General features: G+C 41.9%; 1 protein-coding gene across 2 annotated transcripts in view; it reads right to left on the bottom strand.

Moving 5' to 3' along the window:
* igdcc3 (immunoglobulin superfamily, DCC subclass, member 3) overlaps positions 1-26,839 on the bottom strand; it is a 65,869-nt gene that overhangs the window by 35,515 nt on the left and 3,515 nt on the right. For both annotated transcript variants that reach the window (XM_084362677.1, XM_084362676.1), the window contains exon 2: positions 20,881-21,186. In XM_084362677.1, coding sequence (XP_084218803.1) covers positions 20,881-21,181 — 301 coding nt within the window. In that variant the 5' untranslated portion in view covers positions 21,182-21,186. The remainder of the gene's footprint in view (positions 1-20,880; positions 21,187-26,839) is intronic.

Raw genomic sequence — 26,839 nt, 5'->3', positions numbered from 1 at the left:
ATTTAAACCGTATGCAAGTTTTTGGGGATGTAGCAGCAACTATTTAAATTATTGATATATAACCTGCGACTGGTTCCAGTTTCTCATTTTCTTGTCTTCTGTGATGACAAACTCTAAACTAAATCTCTTTCGGCTCTGAACTGTTGGTTGGAAAAAAACAAGCAATCTGATGATGTCAACGTTGACTTGAAATCAAAATTGGGGGTTAGCGCTTTTGTAAGTAGCTTTCAGTGTTTCATGAAACAAACAATGAATTAAGATAATAATGTAGAAGATTAATCGATAACAATTTGCACAATATTATGAGTTTTTTCTAAATATCTTGCTTTTCTATACATAGATGGTAAAGCAGTTCTGTTTTTAGCTCTGCCAGGAAGGCTTTGTTTTCAGCTTTGTCTGCTGATTGGTTGGTGAGCAGGATTACACAAAAACTACTGAACAGCTTTCCATGAAACTTGGATGGAGGATGAGTATCAGTCCAGAATAGATCCTGTTAATTCTCTGTGTGGATCCAGATAAAGGGACAGATTCAGGAATTATCTTTAATATCGACATTTTCGTGAATTTTTCAGGGAGTAATACATGTATCCTGATGAAAAAAAATCAGGCGTATTTAGGGGGCTGGTATCTCTGAGTGCTATATTTGGTATTGGATTAGGCTTGATTTAATTAAAGGTGACTGTTGGGCCATGGTGGAGGTATGTGCTCCACTTAGTGCCATTCTAGTTAAATTTGTTGTTTCATCTGATCAATATCAATTACGCATAGCAGTGCTACAGTGTGTTATGTTGTCTATATTCATTGCAAGTATTATACTGCCTGCCAAGACATCCGATCCTCAACAGACACCGAAACAGCATGATTAGATAGTATAAATGTAATCAATCCGAATAAAAAAATTAGCTAGTAGCTTAGTAACAAAGTAATTAAGGTAAGAAGGTAGAAGCTTTTGTGGCACAAAGACAGTGTTAAGGGAAAGGCACATTTCTCACTGTCTAGCTGTTTTTTTCCCTCCGCCCTACCTAACCCCTCACCCCAGGGACAAAGCCTGGGCCTCCCCTGGTGCCCTGTTATGTGCTGGGCCTCTGTCACACCCCTTACTCTTGCGCCACCTCAAGCCCCTCCACCGTACACTACACCCCATCGTCCCTCTGCTCCTCCTACTCCAGCACCCCCAGCCCCTGCACTCCTGCCCTGCCCCAGTAGCCCCCAAATCTCCGCATTAAGCCTCCTACACTCACTTCAGCATGCAGACTCTAATTAAAGAGAGACCCATTAAAGCACAACAGATGCTGAAAATTAAGGGATTATTTAAATGATTCCCAGTCGCGGCTTGAGTAAGATTAGAGACAAGCGCGAGAGACAAGGGAGAGTGAGAGAGCTGGGGGTGGACAACAGCGAAAAGAGGGTTAAAATAACAGACAAACCACCGGCATGAAAAGTAGCATTTGATTTGAAGTTAACAGCCAAGTGTTTCTCCTTGTTGGTGTCAAATTTGTTGACATTGCTTCCTTATTTTCATTTTAAACAATTGTTTGTGTATGCAAAGACTCATGAGCAACAAAGACAGGATTTGATGCGTGGGAATAAAAAGACCTTTTCGTATCATTAAAGGATTAACTGGGCGTAAAACTGAATTTTCATTTAACACATTCAAACATTTTCTCATGTTGTAGAGCAGAGACCTGACTGGCCAAGTGGGCGAGGAGAGGACAGAGTTGGGAGTTGTGTTTTTAGCACAGACAATATAGAATATGATGAGTGTGACTCCACTGGTTCCAAATAAAGTCTGATTGTATGTAAGCTTATGAAAAAATGACCCTATTTCTCACCTGATTTATTATTTAAGTAAACACTTTCCTAATGACTTTATAGTCTCAGTCGCTAATTTCAAGTCCTCTTCAATACAGCATGATGTTCATTTTGTAAATTATAGTCCCATTTAGAGTAAAATAGGTGATAGAATAGGGTATGCTTTAGAGCGTGGCTACCTTGTGACTGACTAGTTGCAACTACGGTGTGTCCACAGGTTCTCAGTCAGATCCGATCAGGATATCCTCCAGCTCCACACTCTCCTCTAAATATGGTTACACCTGGCTCCAAAAAACAAGATGGTGACAGTCATAATGCCAAACTCGAGGCTTCAAAAAGCAGTCCACAAACCAAATGGGTTGTCATGGTGTCACCTTAACTTCCCTTGTCATGTTTGAGTAAACAATACCATACCACCCTTAGGGTCCAAATGCACCAAACCGACGTCACAGAACCAGCAGCGACAAAGCTCGACTGTTGCGTGCCCACACATCGCCTGTGTCTCAAGCGGCATTTGAACACACCGCAAAGACTATAGCTGAACTAGAAGCTCTGTGAGACTTCCTACATCGGCAATTCAACATGCTCAGCGGTAGGGGACATAATGCAAAAACTCGGGCCACAGATGCTCACAGACGACCCTGACATTGGCTGACGGCCAACTGTTGGTCTGGTGTGCTTCAAACTTCAACATGCAGACTAATAGTTTTCCCTTTAAGTTCCCTGGTTGTACACCGCGGACACAATTCTGCTTCTGTTCTGATTTTCTTTTTTAAACTGACAGACAGAAAAAGAGTATATGAAGTGACAGACATCTCAGAGAATGAGCATACTCTCCTATTAGCACAGCCTGGAGTTGTCTACTTGAAAGAATTTGATCTGCTCTTAACTCCTCCTTAGATTGTCACTCTGCCAAATTACCACCTTACATGTCGGATTGCTCCAGACACCAGACAATGTTTTCCCTTGTAGAAGGCTCCATATCATGGGAGTCGTGATTGTTGAAAGCTAAAAAACATTAAAATATTATTTTTTCTTTAAAATAGAAATAGAAAACAGAAACGTTCTTTGCCTGCGCTAGAAGAACTGTCCATCTACTGTCCAGTACTGTACTAGATATCTATTTTACTTGAACAGAAAACATCTTTTCACAGAAAGAGTACTAGCAGAAAGCCTGTATTGGAAAATACAACCAAGACCTGAAAGCTATATACTAACCTGTAAGTGGGTCAGGATTTAGGCTCTCTCTGGGCTGCTGATTTCCCACATTTTCGCTTCTCTTTAGCTTTCCAGGTAGCGGAGAGTAACTCTTTTAAGTTAATGAAATTCTTTTCTCCTGAGCATTTCAGGGAGCAATAAGCCTTCCTTAAGGGTCTGCGCTCAAAATCATTTCGTAGTCGAAGAGGAAATTCACCTACTTTACTCTCACACTCACTCATGCAATTCTTGGCTCAACAGCATCACCAAGTGAAGAGAAAACAGGGCAGGAGAAGTCCTTTACCTTATCTCTTGCTTTTATAAAAGTCTTCTTTTTCACACCTGATTGTTGCTGGGAAGAGGCTATGCCTTCACAGGGCCATTCTCTACTTGCCCGGAGGCCACATACCTAATTAATATCACCAATACTTGGGCATAAAGCTGTCTGCTTTCGAATTCAAATGAGACACTTCTCCCATCATCCTACCAGTATTTATGAGCTCATATCCACATGAATCATGGGCTGTCTTTAATTCAGCTCATTCACTGTACATTCTCTGCACAAAAGCCCGAACCCTACAACTGCTTTATCCCCCCCTTGAGTTGTCGTTTCTTAGTGTTGGAGAGTTTGAAATATTTTAAAACGTTTAAGAGACATCTGGGGTAAAATAACTTTTATATTCAAATGTAAATGCCATTAAATTCTTCTTTGGCTCGTCTCCGCCTCTTGTTTTGTGTAGCCAGAAATAAGCGAGGCCCGCAGACAGCAGAGGCTCTGAATAACAACCTGGACGGACATTTGGCATCACCATTCTCCTCAGTGTAACACTCATTACTTCCCCCTCATTAGAGGACAACTGTTGGGTAGAGAGGCCATTCTGAGAAGGCCAGGATGAATCTCTAACAAAAAATCTGTCCTTTGTGCTGCTGTTTCTTGATCATATATCGCTGGTGAAGAAAATATAAGTCTAGAGAAGTTTCTGAGATGAGTAGACCACGATATGCGTGTGTGTTCCTTCCTGAGAGTGTAGCGTGCAGGGTAGCTATGCATCTGACAGTGATTTTGAGGGGGGCTGGTCTGAACCTGGGGTAGATGGATGACCCCACATCTGGCACTCCCACGGGACATCTGAAAGACGCAGGGCGGGACCGGCCCATGCGCTCCACTGCATCTCAGAAAACTAGGCTCCCCAAATGGCTGAAATGGCTTTGTAAATCTCACCCCTTCTTCACTCCATCCCACACACACACACACACACACACACACACACACACACACACAAACAAGAGAAGCCTCTGGTAGCTGTAGGAGGGAGGTCCACTGAGCCTCAGCTGCGTGGTTCCCATTGGGGATTTATCTGTCTCAGTGTCCCTTCTGGTTTCAAAGTCCTCAGATCACATTTTCCAAAAACACAATCCTGTCAGAAATTCACACAAACAAATCCATCAACAGAGTGATGACTGCAAGTCTGAAACCTACGGTTGTGTATTTGATATAAATCTCCAGTGTGTCCCGGTATGACCCAACGTTTGTTTTCTTTTTTAAAGTCATTGTGGTAAACAGTGTGACTGGTTTCATAGCACGAGTCAACTAGAAACCAGTAAAACATTCAGGAAGACTGAGGACTGAAAATGCAAAAGCAGATAATAAACAACACCGAAAAAGCTTGAAGACAAAACTTGCAAACAAAGTCAACTGAGACCAGTTACAACCATTAGATCTGGTCAGTTTTGATGTTTTCCACATTGATGTTCATTCGGCTTGGGCGGTCCCAAAAATGGCTTTAATGCTCAGACTCATAATTGTAAGGACAACCCTGATATGGATTTAAGTAAGATTTGTAGCAGCCTTAGAAAAATAAGACTGCAAAAAACCCCCGACATTGCGATATTTGGTTTTCTGTGATATATACTGTGTTACGAAACACTGGTGAATTTTTTTTTTTTGGCGGGACACATTGTTCGAGAGCAAGAATATACATTTCACCAATACTTTATGAAGTAGGATAAATCGTATATCCACAATTCAGATACTGTAATCTAAACCAACTACCTGCCTCCTCAAAGACTTCCAGCTCTGGCCATTTCTGGGACCTACAATGGTGAATATTGTTAATTTATCACTTAGGACCGACTCTGTACCTTCTTAATTTAAGACTGCTGTGGTTAAAACTCTATTAAAGAAACCAAATCTTGATCCAGGGTCTTTGAATAATGATTGGCCAGCCTCTAACCTCCTGTTCTTTAAGAGAGAGATGTGTCTCTATGCCCTTCGGCCCACATATTTAACTATAATCTTTTTTAACCTTTTCAAGGAGGGTGTTGCTGTACAGACTGTAAAACCCCATGAGGCGTATTTGTGATTTGTGATACTGGGCTCTATAAATAATTGACCTGGCTTCATGCATTGTACAACACGATTGATTTAACCAAAATAATAAGATTAATCTCCCAGCTCTGCTCCAATTGCTTCAAACTAAGCAGCAGAGCAAAAGCCTGAGCCACATATGGAGATGCTTTCCATATGAGCTATGTATATGTGCATGTCCTCAAATCTTCATTTTGGCAGCGTGTCAGTGAATATAGATAGCAATCTCTTAGTGAATGGCACACTCCGGTTATCTGTATTATGCAGGCCTACCCTCATTTTCGGCTGCTTTCTCTTCTTCCTCCTCTCTGCTCTCCTGCTTTACTTTCCCACTGCCATTTTATCTTTAATAAGAGTGGACAGGCAATTATTGTGTTTAAAATGAAAACCTTTCCATTAATCTAACAAGAATTGGCTTCAACATACGATAATAAGCCGGAGTAATATCCCCGCCACCTGCCACATTTTCCCTATCAGAGAAAAGAGCGAGTTTATCTGTAAATGTGACATACTGTAGAGGGGAGAGATTGCAGTCATAAAGCAGCAGGTTGCAGTTATCCATTAAAAACCTCAAGTTGGATTGTTTGTGTGTGCAGGGTACCAGGTCATTTCTGAGAAATTATCCATGTTACTTGGATACCAGCCCTGGGACACGCTGTCACTTTTACACTCAGCTTAAAACACGTGGACACACTTATTCATGCATGACGGCTTACGCACAGCAAAGGTAGACCGACGTGCACGCACTTACCGACATGCACAGAAATGAGTTTCTCTCTCTCCCTCGCATGCACAGACGCAGACACACGTACGATCACTCACGCCCCTCCCTGCTCCGTCAGCTCAACTGACAGCAGTAATGAGTTTCTTCTCTGCGTAAGCCAACTGGCACCCACTCAAGGGAATTTTTCAGGCTGAATTGCAGCCATTAATCACAATCCCGGGCAACACAGTGCCATCACGTGTGTGGCAAACAGAGATGCATTCGTGAGGGGGGGCAAGCGGGCTACAACATAGCATAGGAGGAGCTTGCAATGGTGACAAAGATAGAGGGAGTGGACTGATGAGGAAGGACTGAGAACGGCCATAAAAAAATTAAATAGCGATTCATAAAGAAAAACGTTTGGTTTGGGGAATCATCTCCGTCTTGCTGATGGGAGGTCTGCGCCTTGGCTCACACTGGGCTAAATGGAGGATAAAGACATGAAGTATCAAAAGCCCAGATGCTCTATTCTGTAAATATGAGCTCAATTAGCAGGATGAGGGACGCTGTAACATCAATCATGACCAACAAGATAGGTGGGACATACTTCTGCCAGCCACTGCATGCCTTGAGGAACTTGTAGCAGCAATGTAGACACGCATCCATGTCCATGTAAACAGGGAGAGAAACGTTGTGTGTGTCGAAGACTTAAATGTATGGAGCAAACACAGGCAGTGGAATAAAAACTGAATAAATCCAAAGCAGTGACAGCAGCTCTCTGAGAGCATGTAGCATTCAAGATAATGATATAGAGCAGCAGCCGTTAACGCACGGAGGACTGCCATCGCCTCGTTTTGTGACGTCATACATTGTCGTTGCCACATGCTCTCGTTGAGACAGCTGGAAACTCAAATTCTGCCTGCTATTCTTTCCTTTTCACTATATTCACTATCTCCCTCCATTCAGGCTGCCAGCTGACTGCGGCCACTGGGAGTATTACTGCCCCTTTCTGATCCGATGAACCCAGCCCCCCGCTCGCCTCCAAACTGGCTAATCCTGATGAATTTATGCTAATGTGCAGTCAGTAACCCCTGGCTCTTTTTGTACGCACATGTGCGACCCCTCCACCACGCCCACCGCACGGACTCTAGTTCACTTCGATTCACCAGGAAAAATAACCATAGGGGATGAGGAGTACAGCAGGAAGAAAGAGGAAAGGCAAGTGTAGGCCCTGTCATAACCACTTAGTGTTACAAGACAGTGGGTGAGAAATGAAAGCCCTTTGTCTCTGCCTCTACCTACAGCCTGTGTGCAAACAAAAGACCGTGTAGATACTGTATTTGTTATGATGGCATATCTGTTCCATCAGATAATGAAATACCATTTTTCAGGATTTGAGTGAACAAAGAGCAGCCTTGGATTTACATAAATTGAGAGAAACATTTTTTTTTCTCTACGAGAACACCATCCCAAGACAAGGGCTTATGAACAATGACTTAAAATATAGGCTTTGTCTCTGTAGTGATTCTTTACTGTAAATCAAATAGCTGTTAATTAATTCAGAGTCTTAACTGACTTATTGTGGCTCCAAGTATCCATTTTGGTGATTTGTATGGCTGCAATTATTGTAATTGTAGATTAATCTGCATATTTTCTTGAGTTATCGTTGAGTTATTAAGTCTATACGTTGTCAGAAAATGGTGAAAATGTCAGTCAGTGTTCCCAAAGCTCATGATAACGTCCCCAAGTGTCTTGTTTTGTCCACAACCCAAAGAAATTCAGTTTAATTTCAGAGAGGAGTAAAGAAACTAGAAACCAGTCACATTTAAGAAGCTGGAATCAGAGACTTTTTAATTTTTTTTTATTTCAAACCTAATAACTGATTTTTAAAACAGTTGGTGATTAATTTCAACGTGCAGAAAGTGATTTCTGCCACTAGGGGTCACAATCAAAACAAAATCAAAAATATGGAAGTAGACCATTAACGATGAACGGAAAATTACTTTCTCCCAGAAGCCATATCAACAGGCGACCAAATGAAACGCACGGCTACCTTGGACAAAGTTACTGATTTTATCTTTAATGGATGACGTCTAATCAATTGATCGATTAATAGTTGCAGCTCTAGTTATTTCTCTATATATTTTCCTATTAGTTTGTATTGACTGTCTAAGGGCTGCAACCTATAATCTGTCATTTACTTTCTCGATTAATCTTTATGTTTATAAAATGTCAGCAACTGACATTTTCAAATTGCTTGATTATTCTGACTTACCATCTAAAACACGCACAGGAACTGGGACATGTGTGCCAACGATTAATCGATCGTAAATATAGTTTGCCATTCATTTTTCGTGAGAAGGTGATTTGATTAATTGACTAATCTTTTCAGCTCTAGACCGCCTCAGTTGAAGGTTGAAGTTAAAAAACAGCACCCTTCATCTCAGTTTGCACTACAGTGGCCACTAAAAATGCCCTCTCTAGAGCCAGTGTTTGAATTGTCCCTTCTGGGCTTCTGTAGAAAAATGGCGGCAGAAACCTTGGGGGTCTCTGTGGAAAAGCACCCACTCCATCTGTAGACAGAAAAGTCTCATTCTAAGGTAATGAAAACACAACACAGTTTTTCGTGATACACTAATAAAAATCTGATAATGAACATTATATTCCCTTTCTGCCAAAATATCCTTCTAAATCCTTCGCACTGGACCTTTACAGTCTTTTTTCCTCACTGACACTAAATGACCATTTTTACCATAACATATGGTATACGTTGCATGAATGTTTCCTAACTGAGAGTCAACACCGTGGATGTTTCTAAGCTGTCCCTCACTCACACATCACTCTGCTATTACATGTGATGTAAACTAATGCCCTCAAATCACAAAGGTTGCTGCAGAACACACACGCAGCCTGCAGCGGTGGTTTTCTGACTGTCATGCTCTCATCTCGTCTATTCCCTGCAGTGCATGGGAGGAGCACAACCATAAGCTGTCAGACATAAGCACATATCACCGGCTCTTCCAACCTGCCATCAGCCAGCTAACCCTCTAAAACTGTCTTCCCACTCACAAATAATGCCTATGCTGGCAAATGGAGTGGGCTATTACACTACTCGCATCATGTTTCATCTTTTCACGCTGAGGCAATGAAATGGTCCGCCTTACAACTCACTAACGCATGACATGAAACCACTTCTGTAAAGAGAGAGAAAAAAAAAAGAAAGAAAACGAGATACATTCGTAAATATGATTAAAGACTGCAGTTGGATGGTTGACACAAATTCTTTATATGGTTATAAAATAAACACTTTTTATCCCCTGAGCAGCTACTGAAGGATGGCCAGTTGAATCGCCTCTTAAGATGGATCCTAAAACTGCTGCTACATCACTTTAGGTGGGAATTAAATTAAATGTTTTAATGCTTTATGAAAGAAATAAAAACCTCAGTTACATGTTTATGTGTGGAGGGAAAGCACACTGCACATTAATTTCTGTTTTTCACTCGTACTAGTTCTGAGCATGTACCGGCATTGACCATGAGCCCGTGCCACAGCGTGCACATGTCCGTGTCGGTGCATTTATTTGATGTTAAGCGTAGGTAATGCGCATGTTACAGTGAGGAATTACGAGTGTAGGGTCAAGGGAGCAGTTTTCCGGCATGTTCTAACGGCAGAGGCGTGCTTCTTCAAGCTAAGCGAGCCCGCCGCTGTTGCTTTGCATCCTGCTGCTGCCTGTCGAAAAGCTGCCGGGGTCAGGAGGTCACGGCACAGCATCGGAATGGAATGTTCCTTCCTGGTTCAAGGTCCAGTCTCCAGAGCCGGAGGGGCCCAGAAATCATTTGAGACCACCGACACATGCGCCATCTATTTTACTCGCTACCCCCGTCCTCTTTCATCTACTCCTGCCTGCTATACTGGTGGCAGCTTACCTCTAATCACTCAAAGTAATGCTGCGAAATCACCTGCACTTTTTACAGTATGATTAAATGACAGTACAAGGAAGACAAAAGTGATTAGAGGAATATTGTATTGCACATTACAAGGGGTTTGAATCAATACACTTGATATTTCAGGCTGCGATTATTTTTCATTATTGACAGGGTTATTTGTATTTGAGTTATTTCTTGGAAAAATGTTTAATATTTCAATATATGTAGCATGTGAGCACCCATTTTTTGCCATTAATAGCAAAACTTGTGGGCACTCGCAAATATATTGTATTTGTCAGTACTTTTTCCTTTCAATTTTTGTAAAATAAATTGTGTCTTTAGATTTTTTTTTTTTAGCATGTATGGCATTAAAAGTGCCATATCGCCGAAGACAAATTTTGAAGTTCTCCCTACAACTAGTCGTGATTGTTCTTATACATTGGAATGAAAAAACAGTGAGTAAAAATGTGATAGGAGCAATAAAGTGCCCAGAAATTGCTTTTGGTTCTGAGGGTTCATCAATTACCTGTTTGATCAATAAAATGAAAATAGTGAAAAAATGTTGACTACAATTTCCTCGGGCCCAAGACGACAGAGAACAGCAGAAAATCTGAACAGCTATTACCGAAACCAGGCACCGACCCAGCATCCCTAACAATGGAGTAGCTGTGCTAAATCAATTCTTACCTGCCAAACTAGTAGCTAGGCATTAATCATGATATCTGTGACTCCATGATGTCACAAAGTCATGGAAGTAAAGGAGGGACTTGTGACGATGCCTTTCATGAGCAGTGTTTTCTGTAGGAAAGAGGAGCTTTGTTGGTGCAGACTTTGACCTTTTTAACTTCCTGTATCTTTGACACACATGAGAACCTATGTAACGCACTGAAGGACAGGGAAAAATGAAAAAGCACAATAGGTCTCCTTTAAGTCTTGAAGATTAACATTGAACATTCTAATAATTTGCAATAATAAATGGAAATATAAGGTGAATCATTGAATGCATAAAAGTGATATGTGCTTACAAAATTAGAGAGATTGAAAACAGGTTGTCAGGAGGAAATTGGCCATCCCAGAAATCTTTCATCCTACGCCAGCAGCTACCTCTTCTAATTGGTTCCTGTGGAATTCATTTCATCCCCGGTGTCCGACTCCACACACAGTGGAGCCTGACAGCCTTTTAACCCCGAACACCTCAGGTGCTTTGTCCCTTCGTGACGACTATGAAGAAAACAGAGTAAATACTGATTTTTACGTTCAGATGTAGATCCTAAAGAGTTTAAGATTTTACAGTAGATGTTTAATTTCACAATTTGATTTTAAGATGATTGCTGAAGCAAAACCTTTTTTTAATCTTTTTATCCCACAATCTAATCTAACAGTATCATACTTGCCCTCCCGTATGGTTCCCTGCACACAAATGCCAATTAGCCTCCACCAAAAGCAAAAACTAAGCCTTCCAATGGGAAATCTGTCTTATTTACATCTTGCATATCAGCAGGTAGCTGGCTCGTCGTTGATATTTCTAAAAATTGCCAGTTTTCTATGACATCTGTGCAAAGTTGGCAGCCGCAAGTATCCTTGAACCATTCCAACATCAATTATCTAGTTGTGTATGATACGGATCACTAAAGAAAATAACAGCGGGTTATAACAGAGGTTAAGAACTACACTGTTGTACAGGACTTTCTATTCACAGAGACTACCTGTTAAGCCTCCAGGGAAAAAAAGGAAAACAGATGACAGAGATGAATAAATGTCCTTTCTGAGTGAGTGAAAATGTGCTTATTTTGCTCTTGTTGTTCCAGGCTGCTGCGTTGCTTGTTTGGGAAAGGGCAGGGTTAGAGCCGTGATGCTGTGGCAGGTTTGGGCCACCTTATTTTACTGCCAAAGCCAAGGTCACTGCCACTGCCCTGGGGCCATCGGGCCGGGGGATGGGTTCCCACTGGGGAATGAGCAGGAGGCTGAGTGATGGAGGAGGGGAAACGCAATGGGAGGAGAATAAAAAGAAGGGGAGGGGTATTCTGCCCTAGTGCATACGAAAAGGTCACCGTTTCCCAGATAAGCCCCCCTCTCCATCGTCCAGCCCCTCATGACCTCTGACCCCTCTATTTCTGAGTCAATGCTGAAACAGAGTGAGGAGAAGGGGGAGGGAGGGCGCAAGGGGAAACACACCCACCCAGAGTCAGCGGTGACAAAAGGGGGCCTCAGCCGCGGCTAGCTGAGTCGGTCAGGGGAACAAACGCTCAGGCCACCGTCACAAAGCAGAGCCACCAGAGGCTGCACATCTCTACAGCCTCTGCCTGTTCCCAGCCACTCCACTGCCCTGCATTTCACGACTAACAATAGGTGCTGCTCAGCTCCGAGAGGTACCCCAACACACACAAACACACACATACACAGGCTAGAGGAGGGAGAGGTAGCTGAGGCCCAAAGGAGAGCTGCTGCCTGCCCATCACTGACTGGCTTTTGTCCACGACTCTTCTGCTTATTGGCCCACGCAGAAAGATTTCCTGATCCTGTTTAAACCGAATGGAAAACAGCACTGAGAGGCCCTGTGTGTATTTGTGTGCGTTGGGGCAATAACATTACAAGATAACACTATTAAGTTTACTATTACCTCGACGACAAATAAAACTAACTCATGGCCAGCTCCTGTCTGTCTTGTCTTGATTACACATTTTCACACATGCAAAACAAAATGTCTGCCAAAGAAGAAGACAGGAAGAGGGAGTTTTGGTGTTTTTATTGGTGGATGGTGCAGACCCCGTAAAGGCTTTTAACTGCACAATCTGGCCATAAAGGCTCTGTTAAGTGTAGTGAAGCGCGGTGACGGGGCAGTGGCGAGAGCTAGCCAAGCCCCTGTTGAAGCCCAGAATCATAGGAACACCAACACACACACACACTCAACACACACCCACATATCGCTGTGCCTCCATCCTCAATTGACGCAAGTGATTGACCTAAACCACAACCTCACACTACACAGGACTAAAACAGTACCTTAAAGAAGCGAGGACCAAACAAAATACCACTTTTGTGTTCACTCTAAGGGACTGAAATTCAAACACACACTTCCAAGGGGCCAGGGGACCTAAAGATGACAAACACACACACATACTCCCGCATTTGCAGACTGGTCCGCCCCGTCCAACCTTTGGCCCGGCCTCTGCTCTCCCTCCTTTCACCTTTCACCTCTATTACTGAGGAATTCCTCCCATGAGCCTTAAAAGTGGGCAGAAGGAATTTTAGGCCCCCTTTTCATTTGTTTGTTTGAGAATAGCAAGGGTGGTCCGCAGACATCCGGTGACCAACACACAGACAAACACACACACACACATGCTACACAAACAACCACCCGTCATTGAACTTGAATTTCAACTTAGACCTCGTGTAGCGAACAGGTAAAGCTTCTATGTGTCATTTATCTTACTTAAAACTTATCAGACCGTCAAATGTATTTTTAATTTATGGGTTATTTAACCAGGAGGTCTCTTGAGATTGAAATCCCTTTCTCGAGGGAGACCTAACCTAACAGCACACCTGTTACAGTTTAAATAGAAATAAAAAACTACAGACAGGGAGTACAGACATCAAGCACAGAAGAGGGAGACTAAGGCAGCTGCATTTCTAAGTGACATAGACAAAAAAAACACATGCCACTCAGTTTTGATATAATAAGTTGTTAGCAAAGTTTGAATCTACCCACTGACAAGTTATTTAATTTTCTATAAACATATGGTTCCAGTCCACCCAAGTAATATATTCTACAAAGTTAACACTGCTCTGTATGACAAAGAAATAAAAAGACATTGTCTGAATGGGCATTATCTGGCTGATCAGCTACAGTGTACACAGCTGATGGGAGCAGCTGCTAGAGGTTGGCACACTGGCAGGAGAGAGCATCCTGCAAAGACTGCCTCAACGTTTGCAAATGTCTTTGAGCTAAATACGTCTGCTAAATATATTTTAAGAAAATACAAATATAAGGAAGAATAAGATGTTTGAAAATCTGAGAAATAATTAGACCAATTAAAATGTGACTCTAAGCCAGGCCATCGATGACTTTTTCTCACATTTTCAGTGATGAGCTTCAGCAGATGCAATTATGTTTCGTTTTCTATCCACAAACTTTTAAAGGTCTCTTGCAGGAAAGACAATCTTGTACGACTAGTGAATCTTTCATTGCATTAGTTTTAGAGAGGGAAGCAGCGAGTCAGAAGTAGCAGGAGGGCAGTGATCTTACCAAGATGGTTATAAATATTACTGGCTCATTGCCAACTTGTCTTTCTGAACAACAAACAGACATGGAAGGAAATGAAGGAGCACAACTGAGGATGCGTGTCTGTAATTTTTAAAGAATATTTTAACCAATTATTTCAACTTTAAACCAGAATAACATTATTTAGTAGTTGTAGTTTCAGTCTGACACAGACGACACACACGTTTCTTTCAGTTTTGTAATTTCCTGGACAGAATGATACTGCTAGATGTAAAAGGACCACAATAATATGTCTTGTGTTTGTTTACATCACTCGCTAAGTTATTATACAGGACCACCACAGTACCACTCAGCCCCTTGGAGCCAAGATTTTTCTGTTTTTGTAGCAACATCAGATTTTGTATTTTACTATTGTGGTTGATTCAGTCGCTTATTATGTTCCAGTCTCTACTTTCCTTCTATTTTTCTCTATTCTATGTGTTAAATGTATCTATTTATAATGAGTTTAAACCGAAATATAGCCAATCAACTTGTCTTATATGGTTTGACCTGTGTTTTCTGTGGATGTCTGCCTTTTGTTCATGTAAGGTACAAGTGAGTATTGTTTTCCTTTTGTGTAAAAAAACACTTGTAACTCTGCCACTCTGTAAGGCGCTCTATAACCAAACATATACCATGATCCCATTTGTTATATCACACAATGAAAGACATAAATAGGATTAAAGTCATGTCAAACATAAAGCCGGTGCGCCTGGAGGAATAAGCGAAATGCTTATTTGAGCAGTTCAATATTTCCATCATCTAGCTGTTTCCCCACTCTTCAGTATCCCTTCCTCTGTTTACTGGCTTGATTCGCCAAGTGATGTTGTTTACACAGGCAGATATTTTTAGAGCACAAGGGTGCCCGTTCTGCACCGCACAGTGTCATGAAGCAGCTCCCCTCGAACATCAACTTGTTATAGCTCTCCAGGCATATCTGTTCTCTGTGCATGGCTGGATTCCTGTCAGCATAGCTCAACATTTAAGCACACTAGTGATATTTGTGCTCTGGATTTTGTTGTATTAGCTGTTTATTCCTTACATTTGGGCATGTAAGAGATTAAATTCATGTAATTTTGTATAAATAGTAGTTAATATCTAACCAAAACCAAATTTTACATTGCATCTCATCGCTCCCCATTGTGCGAAGACATACAGTAAACTGAGACAATAAGGCATACTATGAGCTGTATGGGATCCCTTGGTGATTTTCCACTGCTTCAAGGTCAATGACTTGCCATCTTCAGAAATAATCTCCCCTTCCCCACAGGAGAGTTGGACAAGCTTAAGCATTTGTCAACGCAGATATCCAGAGCGGGCATGTGGGATATTCAGTGCTTTTTATTCAGGTCCTTGACCAAAAAAAAAAAAAACAACCATAGAGGAGAAACAGCATATTATCCAAGACAATTAGATTTGCAGTTGTTTACCCTTGCCTTTGCACAGAGTATAGGAAAGGACACGCTTTGAGCCAATTCTGAAACAAGTAATCAAATCTCTCATTCGTTGTTGCCACTTCTAAATCAGCTCGAACAGAGCATGCATAATCAGGCAATGAGATCAGAGTATTGAGTGTGCAAGTGTACAGTAATAAACCAGTTTCTGCTGTAATTACACAGCAGAGGTCAGAGCTCTCTTCCCCTCAGCCCTCTTCATCAGTACAGAAGGGAAAGAAAAAACGCCCTTTGCCTCAATCCTTCTGACGCGCTGGTGGACAGATGGAGGGGTGCTGACCACCCAGCGGGAGGAAACACTGTGATTTAACATCAGCCACATACCTGCCCGAAGGAAGGAACAGGGCAGCCAGAGGCCATGTCTGCATGCACTGCTACTATGTGATGTTTTCAAGACAAGACTATGAATGAGAGGTTTGATATCAATCAGCGATTCTATATTTGCTTTGGGGCTTGAAATGGCAATACCATCTGAATTTTCCAACTTTTCTAATGCTCAGATTTGAAACATTTTTTACATGAAACAATCTTAAATCTTAAAAGACGTGGCTTCATGTCAAAATGTCAAAACAAGCTTTAGCCGGCTAATCTGTACGACCGAGAGATGACTCGCTTCGTGTAGAGTGAGCAGAGAGGAGTAGGAGGGGGACAGCTCGAGGGCGGGGTTTGGCTGGCAGACAAAGGGAGCTACAAGGAGATGTAGGGATGGCGCTTCAGCATTCACCCAGGCAGGAGGCCATGAAAGGGGTGGGGACAGGAAGGTTTGAGGGTGATGGAGAGCCACCGTGGACTCTCCAAACACGCGCACGCACGCGTACGCACACTCTCACGTAAGCTAACATGAGCTGCCCATAAATCACTCTCACTAACTGTCTGAGTAGCTGCTAGCGTCAAGCCGTCCGCGCAGCTTTTAAATGTAGCAACTTCTCATCTTCTGCCACAGCTACAGATGCCCGTTTCTATGAGACACTACACTTATTTACATTTACACCCCTGAAAGGAGTTAAATTCACACAAATGAGAGGCATGGGTATAAACTGAGACACTTTTACAGGCATCCTCTGTCTTCTCCCATTTCATCCTTTACAGCCCCCTGGGTTCCTCTTTTTCATTAAAGTCTCATTCAGAAGCCTACCATTATAACGGCAGCACAATTCACCGTGACGATCTCAGAATTAAACAAGGTGGAAATGATCATCCAGCAGCCAAGGGCTCTGTATTCATGCTGAAGCAGTCTATAAAATAAATAACACGTATAATACACAGTTATTATACTTTCGTTTATTGCGTTTTTTACGATTTGTGCTTTCACTCTCCTCATGTTTGCATTGACTTTGCCTTTTCTTAGCACACTTCATATTGTGTTTGCAAATCTTTTACGAACACTCCCTGAGGTCAATTGCAGTCTGCCCAAATGAATGGGACTGGGGAAAAAAATAAATAATTTCCTAACAAAGCTTCAACTCTTTCCAATTAATTCCAGACAAACAGACAAAAGCAAGTCATTTCAATTGATCCTAAAAGCTATTTTGTAACAGGGGGGCTTTTGTGGTGTGTTGCCTGGTGACGCGGGTGTGCTGTGGGGGAGGGGCGGGAGCCCCGGCCGGGCCCACTGTACCAGGCTTGTCATTCATCCAAATGATGAAAAGCTTCCTGAACGTAAGCTAATGAGGACGTCCTGGAGAAACCGAGGAAAGAGAGAGAGGGAGAGACGGAGAGGGAGAAACGGACACTCAAAGAGATAACATTCAGGAGGAAAAAACGAGTTTCTTGGACCAACCGGCGATTTAGAGGGGCAACGGGGAGTCCGTCCTACACCAGACCCCGACAGTGAGCTCACACAAATGGTTGTCAAGCAAATGAAAAAGTGAAATTTATGGAGGGAGGTAGTGTTGAGGCTGAGATGGAGGCTTTATACACTGAGAGGGCTATAAAGAGGCTTCAGTAATCACACCACCCATTGCATCACAGTGGTGCAAGTCAGAGCTCTGTTGTGAGAGAGACTGTAACACAGCAAATTACCTCAAAAACACAAAGAGAGCAAACACTTGGAACAGAAACAGAAACAAACACAAGTCACTGATCTTGTTTTGGGCCATTTCTCTTCATAAACAACATGAACAAACACTTCCTTAATTATTGATGCCATGCGTAAAACAAGGGAGAAGAAATGGACCAGTGTCCAAACCCCTGTAGGACATACTACTATATAAGATTAAGCTCCTTCATGACTTTATATTAAAGACCCAAAACATAACAGTTTGACAAATTGAGGCTTGATCAACAGGGGAGCACTTCTGTTCTGAGCCTGCAGGAAGCTGGAGGTTGATGAGTGTAAGAAACTGAGCACTGGAGGATGGTTTTTCTGAAAGTACAGAAAATAATCACCTATGAAGCTTTCCCAAGACAAGGAAAGCTTTTACGAGCGATGGAAATGAACTACCACAACTAATGGTGCAATGAAGGCCTCATTAATTTGACTTCTAAAAGAATTCATGCACGACAAAACAGCGAAACTCAAAACATGTTCAAATCTACAGTGTAATACCAGCATTACTGTTTTATGGCAAGCCGTACAAAATACAGAGGATATTAGTGGGAAATGAAGGGTAACATGGGGACATTTTACAGTCAGAGGTTTCTATCTTGTGACTCCCTCTGAAGGGTCCCTGGAGGATTATTTTCACAGTGATGGCTTCTCGCTGCCTTGATAGAAGTGAGACTCCATTAAGAAGGTGCAGAGCATCATTATAGCTGAGCCTTTACCCATTCAACCACTCGTCAAAAGCCTCCTCAACAAAACTCAAAAGGTCAGAGGACAGGGGTCAGAGTGTGACTCTCAGTAATCCATCAGTTCCTTTTAATCAATAAAAGTCAAGAAGAAGAGCGAGAAAAGGTTTGCAGGAGCGCAGAGCCCAGACAAAACAGAATATTCCCACCATGAATGGTTTTGAACTTGATGAGTGTTACAGGTCAGGTTCATTCACTGAGATGAAATCTGTACTCCACATTCAGTTTTTCAGAAACACAAGGTTGCTCTGCGATTGCATAATTCTTCATTTCCCATGCTCTCATACAGTATTGAACGCTTGAATTAAAAAAAGATGAATTTGATCAGGGATCAAATCAAAGATGAATTTGTGAGGCACAATTGACATTAATACAGTGAGTCATTATTTTACCATTTGCAACCATTACAACAGATTTTAATTTGTTAGTGGACCAGATTAGCGAGGGACAGTGTTGTAGGTTTATGTGCGAGAGGACTGAATTGCTGGATCGCTCCACTGTTTCACAACTCTGTGCTTTTTCCACTTTTATCAACAAACATTCAGAGCATACTCTCACTGCACTGCTGATTCTCACTCTGATTCAGAAAAATATAAAGCCCAAACTTTATTTGAATAACATGTGAATGCCACCAGATATTAATAAATAAATATATGATATAAATATGATATGAAAAGCCCTATGATAATGAAGATCAAATCATTTTTCATTTTCTCTGCACCCTATTTATGTGACAAAATCAACAAGTCATTTTGTGAAAAAAATTGAAAATAGGGGACTAAATCCGATGACTTTTCCCCGCAGCGGAATAAACAATGTGCTAACACAGTGGCTACAATCTGACCTTTGAAGAAGAAAGACCCTTTGCGGACGCCTTAAAAGGTTGCATGTGCTTGACAGCGCAAGCCACTGAGCTGAAGTGACTTTTCCCTTCGGCCAGTGAGACGTCCATGCTAACCTCCCTACGTCCCACTGAGTGGAAAAGCTGTATTGGCCACAACAGCACAGCAGCATACTGTCTACACACAGCCCGGGAATCAACAGGCTTCTGCAAGCCTTTGTCCATCTCTGTGTTACAGAGCATATATAACAGAGCATTCAAAAAGTCTTAACTCAGCACAGGGTGTATAGTATCACTAAAGCTGCTGCTGCAACATCTCAGCATGTCCACAGAGGAATGCGCACATCCTCGACGCCTTTGATTTAAAGTGAGTTGAGACATTCACTGTATGTGTGTGAGAGAAAAGAGAAGAGGTGCGTACAGAGCGTCAGATTGTCTAACTGCGATGTAAGAAATGTTATAAATGAACCATGGCAACAATGCCAAGAACTCGATGTTGAACTAGAACGACTTCAAACAAGAGATCCGGTGGTCAAGCCAGAGAGAATCTGTCTTGATGCCTCGACCAGTGAGTGGGCTGCTGGGCTGCTTCAAGCTTACTGCACTCTTACAAAGCAGCTTGGAGACTCTCAGCGTGAGCGCTTGTTAATGCTAAACTCAAAGGCTTGAATTTCTAAGCAGCGCTGTAGATGAGCATCAGAAAGTTCATTACACTGAGAGAATGATATTAAAATATTCAAATTACCCCACGGCCGGGGATATTAAATACATTTACAGCCCAGCAATACCCCGACGACTGGGACTGGACTGAAATCTGATTGCTTAAGGCACTTTTTCAATTACAATGTTTACATATGTAGGGAACACAGATCACAAATTCATCAAAATTAAGTAGGCGGCTGTGGTTGCAGTTTCTGCTTGTGTCATATCTGCAAATCAGTAATGATTTCTCATTATGACAACTGGGACTTTACATACACAAATAGGCCCAGACACGCTTTTCAGTTGGTGTCTCAAGGTAATAAGATAATCTAAGATGATGTAAAATGCAACAACTAAAACAACCACAGCCAATTACAGGCACTCTTCAGCTTCCAGACTGCATGGCACCATGTTGGCTGCATTACTGATCTGCTGACTGATACAAACAGGTTCAAACAGATGAATGAAATTAAAACAAAGATATTTATTCAAACAAGAGTCAGATGAGAGGCGTGTGTGCTTTTACAGGGGGTCGTATGCAGGACTTTTGGACTTTTGTCACCATCTGGTTTCTAGGCAACCAGCAGAGACTCCAGGCAGATTTTGTTTCCGTTGGACAGAGACAAGCTAGCAGTTTCCCACTGTTTCCATGCTTTATGCTAAGCTAAGCAGGTGCATGTTGAACTGACAGTGGAACTGACGGCACAGCTAATAAGCCTACCTACCAAAATGCCAGACTAATCCTATAACTGATTCAAGACTGAATGCATGTTTTCACACAATAACACTTGAAATGCATCAAATGAGACAGAAGAAGAGACTTACTGGCTGCCTGAATTCGGGCCTTGCGGCTCACCACCAGCCCAAAAGAATTCTGGGCCACGCACTCGTAGTCGCCCTCGTCAGATGAGCTGTCAGATTTGGTCTTCTGGAAGTGTCTGATCAGGAGCGAGCCGTTGATGAAGGTGGTGTGATGCTGATCCTGAGTTAACAGCAGGCCGTTGTGCCTCCACTGTATTGTAATTGGGGGGAGGCCGTTCACCTGGCAGTGGAGCATGAGGGGCTGCTCCTGTACAGCGATGATGTCACTGGGCTCCAGTGTGAAGGAGAGCTCCGCTTCACACATCACACCTGAAGAGACACATAGTATAGTTGAGCATGACAATTGATTATTAACCGTGTAAACAATAGTTACAAAGGGAACTCAAGGTCCATGTAGTGAGCTTGTTCATCTCATAATTTATATACTTGTAATAATATTACAAGTATTCTTGGTCAGAAAGACTGCTGTGTTTCACTTCTAGAGCTAGCAGCGTGGAGGATTCATTTCAAAAGGGCGTCAGTGCCTGGAAAAGCATCTACTTCTACACTAGGTAAGACACTGGTCATTTAATATATATGTATAGCCTATTTTACAAGCCTACTGTTACAACAGGCAACACTGTTGCTGAACATATTCTAATTGTGAGCATGTGCGCACTATAAATACGGATATGAGTGAGTATATGTGTCAGTTTTTAATTCAACAAGAAATAAGTTCATGTGTACACCGACACTAAATGACTCTATGCACAGGATTGTTGAATTGCTGTACATATGAGCACAAAAGCTCACAAATGTATGCAGGAGCCAGACCTCAGAGTGCTTTAAAAGTGAAGAGTAAATTCGTAAATCGACTAAAGGGAAATGAAAAGAAGCTTAAACATGGTTTATGTGATTGCTATTTGTTCTCATCAAGACTCCGGCTGCAGCATTCTGCTGCTGATGAGACATACACTGTTTATCTTTTACACTGCACTTATTATAAAGCTAACGCATATTAATAATTTCATTCAATCCTGGTATGTACTTTTCATTCCTTTACTATACCCACTTGTTGCTCTCCAGGGTCACGAGGAACTGCAACAGTTGTGGCCTCATAATCATTTTCATATCCACGCTCCCATTCAAACAAACAGGAAGACTGCTCCTCATGTTATATTACTGATAGCAGCTCAACAGGCCTAACAGCTCACAAATAAAAAGCCCTAACCTAGCTACCTCCAGGCTGCATTCACAAGTCATGTGTACTCTTGTCCTATTCAAACACGAATACACAACTTTGTGCTTCACCAGTTAAGTGGCAGCAACTTTGTCATAGCTGTGACCTCGTCTTTTTTGTTTGTAGTGATGCTTTCTACTTTACAACGGTGTGATGGTGAGATTAGTTCACATCTGCAGTGTCTGAGGGAAGAGTGGGAGAACAATAAATAAAGGATGTAAACAGCCTGACCTGTCTTGGTACTATAAAAGAGGAGCTTAGCGGGCTCTCTTGGTATCATGTTTCAGCTGCTGATGGACTAAGCACTACCAGTCTCTGCCCCAGGCCCTGGAATCTGGCGAGAGGGGGGCTAGGGGAGGGCAGAGAGGGAGGATAAGCACAAGGGTCAAAACAGAGAACCTCCGGCTTCATCCCTCAAATTCCAGCCGAGAAATACTTCCCCTTAGGTGCAGACAAGGAATTCATTGACACACTCCTGCATGAAGATCACATATGGAGCATAATGCAAAGAAACATTTCCTCTTCCTCTCCTCTCGCTCAGTATCCCTTCTTTAATGTGCTCCCCCCCTTCCCTTTTTTTCACTCAACAAGCACGGTAAGTAAATGGCCATGGGACCAGAGAGACATCAGTGCTACCACTTGTGAAAAACAAGGGGGTGGCGGTGGGAGAAATATTTAACCCTTAGCTGGCAGGCGGTGATCCCGCTGCCTGGGCTGCTGCTCTCCAAAATGATGCTGCCCACTGAGCTGAGTCTCCTTTGGCCCAACAAAGATCACATGTGTTCACACAGGAAGCAGCAACTAGGGGGAAAATAGCATTCAAGGAGCCTGCAGCCACACATCCAGTCAGTCACACTTCATGTTTGATCAAAACAAGGATAATTCTCAAAGTAAAGTAAGTATTTTATACAGAGCAAAATGCTTCCAGACAAATTTGAGCCTTACATTCAACCTTCCTCTGGTCTTAAACATATTGGAGGGCTTTTATTTTTAGCTTTTAAAGCTGTCAAATGACATTAGTGAGTGTTATCAAGCCTCGCAGCAAACAGGATACTAACACCACGGTGCTCGATGTTACAATGTCATTGATTTGGGGTCGATTAAACAGCTTATTGATGTTGCATATACTTCCTCATGACTTCAATTAATCAGCATTGCTTCCATTAGCTAGAACAACGTGAAGCTTCTGGCTTTCCTAATGAATAAAGGATGTTGCTGGAGTGACTGGCTAATGCAATCCTGAGCTCTGGGTGGGTGGACGGTTACAAACAATCACGCGAAAAAGGTCAGAGAAAATCATTTTTGGAGGCAACTCTGGAAGCAAAAGACAGATCCAATGAGACAAGGGAGATAAGAGCCAGATTTTGGACTTTGTGTGGTTTAGGTTCAGGTCATCTGTTAACACTGAGCATCCAGAGAGGAGAACACAGCTGTGGCAAGAACACGCCTATCCACAAAAACACATGTTCACAGACACAATTCTGCACAGCCATGGATTTTCATGGTTAGATAAGGAGACAGACACACACACACACATAGCCTAATGCTCTTTCCACGCCGAGGAAAGAGACACTAGCATGTAGGATTACTGGGTGAGACCAGAGACAAGTGTTGGCTAAGCGTGGCTCATGCTCTGGCTTACTATTGACAGATAAGTGTGGCTGGCTGGCACAAAGGTTTACTGCTGCAACTGTAAAGTGAGGATCACCCACCGGCTACTGACAGACAGATGTAGTTAGCAGACACGAGCACCACTGATGGCGCTAACTGAGCATGAGCAACGCAGCTGCTCGGCATCACAGAGTCCGATGAGAAAACTGTTTTGGAATTGATCAGTTTTCAGTATTTTTTTATCTTATAAATGCTACATGATATGATATTGTTAATGGGATCTTCCAGACTTCCAGATTTAAAACTAGTTAAATTGCTAAATAACTTTGTTGTCTCTCCTTGCGCCACATTTCCACACAGTTTTGTTTTGTTACACCCCTACTGAACCTTTTGTCACCCGTGTTTGTTTGTTTGTTGGCTGGTTGGTTCATCAGCAGGATTTCACAAGAAACTGCTGAATGGATTTCAAGGTGCAATATGTTAGAATTTAAGTTTTCATTCATTGAAACATTCAATTCACATTCATTCATTGTGTTGGAGGGGTTATCTCTTGAAGTTAGCATGCTAACCAGCTAGCCCCTAGCCAGTTTTTACATCAAGAGTTGATAGTCTGATAGTAAACAACACCAACAATCCCCAGTTCTTCATCAGTCAGTGAACACGACGGCTAACTGCGCTAACTAGTGAAAGGCAGCAACAGGTGGCAGCAGTTCTTACATACTGCACCTTTAACTATTTGTCTTTTTTTCCCTATGTACATTGGAGATCACAGAGGCATCACTCTCTCAGCATCTATCTGTTGCAGCTCATTGGCAATACATTCATAATTGGCATAACTGCAAATACAACATATTATTTAATAACCTGTTTTATTGTATACGACAGGCTGCTGCAGCAACATGTTGGGTTTGTTTAAAATGTGGCATGATGTTTTGTATGAGAACTGTGGACTCCAATAATCTAACTGAACTGTAGATGGAAGCAGCGGCTCCACTTCAAAGAGGATTAAATAGGAATAGATTTACAAACTTATTAAGTATTCCTTTAAAGGTGTCTTCCAGCATGCGGAGCAAAAGTCACATATTTGCATTCAGATCAAGTAGAATGCGCATGGATGAAACACCAGTCACCAGTATGAATTAACTATTAAAAAGAGCATCCACAGAGGAGCTCTATTTCTTTTTCATAACTGGTGTATTAGGTGTATTTTATTAGTTATTATTTTTTATATAGTGTCTGGCTAAAAGGCAATATTTGCTCTATTTCCAGGGGGAGGACTGTGCATGCAGCATTGATACCTCCCTCCCAGGCTTCTGCTTGATAAATTATTAATCAATACTCTTCCTTTCTAGCTACTTTAATACTCATGAGCGTGTAGTTTCACATACTCTGATACTCATCTGTTATGAAAGCAGCTCATTGATGGTTACGCGGAAGTGACAATATTAAAGGCTGCAGCAGTAAAGCGCAACACAAGAATGCTGAGAAATAGCCCATGTGTTGGCACGATAGGATATGTGGGACAGCTGTTGCACAATTCACCTTCTCCACTGTTGGTGTACAGTACAGGCTTTCCTCACTGAAGTATTCACCTGTAGTACTACAGTCCAAACCCTCATATTAATACACCAAATACATTCTGGTAGATTTGGATTCAAATAAATGACATCATACTTTAGTAAAAAGTTATGAAGTTGAGTTAAAGTTCTCAGGGTTTTTCTTTGCTTTAACTTTACACTCACACTCTTTTATCCTGAAGACTCAAGCTAACTCAGCCAATCCATTCACTGCAACCAATTACCCTTTGTTAACTAAAGCTGAGATTCTCCGAAAGATCTGTTGCATTTTATCTCTAAGTTTGAGCTCTTCACACCATAGGAGATCTGATGCAGATACTCCTCTTATTGCTGCTTTCGCTCTCATCAACTCTGCTTTAAATGTCATAAAAAGTGTCTTTATCTAAACTGAGTCGCATCTCGGAAGCAGACAAGCACTTGAAAGAGCTCCACTTCTTTAATGCGATGTGTAAATTGGAACTACATCCATCACGGAGCCGGGTTTCTGAAGTATTTGTTCCCAGTCCTCTGACTGAACATGTTATGAACCACTGTGCGCCAGCCTTTATGATTCCAGTGGGGGCCTTTGTGGGTCCCTGTGTGGTATGCTTTGCAAATACTCAATACTCTCTCCTGCCTTTGAATTAAGGGGCCTCACATAGAGAGAGAAACTGTCTATCATAGTGAACAAAGGGCCAAAAAAGGGAAAATTTGAAAAGGAGGAGAGGGACAGTCTTGACATTTAATCTGTACAAATATTCTCCCCAGCAGGCAATAACCACAGTCTTTTAATCCATCCCCACAGCAATAAGCACTGTCATTTCACCCAGGCACGGGGTGGTGTGCTGCACTGACCAGTCAGGGACAACATCTACTTCAGAAGTCGCCTGGTATGATATGAAACTCCATCTACTGATGCAATGTGTCACCTTTTAAAGTTAGCTTCAAGAGTTAAGAAGTCGGACATTGTGATCACATTAAGAGATAGAGGCCACCGTGAACTGCAATTCAAAAGCCTGTAAGATATCTTAATATCTCCTTTAAAGCTGCACTATGACATTTTGGGGAGGAGATTTTAATCAGAAGAGAAAGAGCTTCAGTGATCGATTTTTATTTTCATGCTTAACAAACTAAATAAACAAACTCAACAAACACACAGCTTCATACTGTTTTACTTTGTTTAAATGTGGCGGACCCTGCCACCTTTCTAGCTTCAAACAGCGTTCTGGGGACCTTATTCTCCTCTGAGAACAGCTTGTTTATTTAGCTCTGAAAAAGATGAATATTTCTGAGTTTGTATTATTACCTCATTAATATTGTAAATATACAAATTTTGAGTTTGAATTTCTTCTCCAAAACTACATAGTGCCCTTTAACATCTGCTTTAAAGGCACATTATTTAATTAAGGGAAAGAAATCTTAATCAGAAAAGTCGCCACCTTTCAAGCTTCAAACACTTTCCTGGGGACCGTATTTCCCTCAGAGGAAAGCTTGTTTATTCAGTTATAGAATGAGATTAATCAAATAAACATTTCCGAGTTTATATTATCACCTTATTACTATTGTAAATGAGCGC

Source organism: Pagrus pagrus, assembly GCF_965226575.1.
Source record: "Pagrus pagrus genome assembly, chromosome: 1".
Lineage (NCBI taxonomy): Eukaryota > Metazoa > Chordata > Actinopteri > Spariformes > Sparidae > Pagrus > Pagrus pagrus.
Note: the sequence above shows the minus strand (reverse complement) of the source record. Positions and strands in the feature narration are given on the sequence as shown.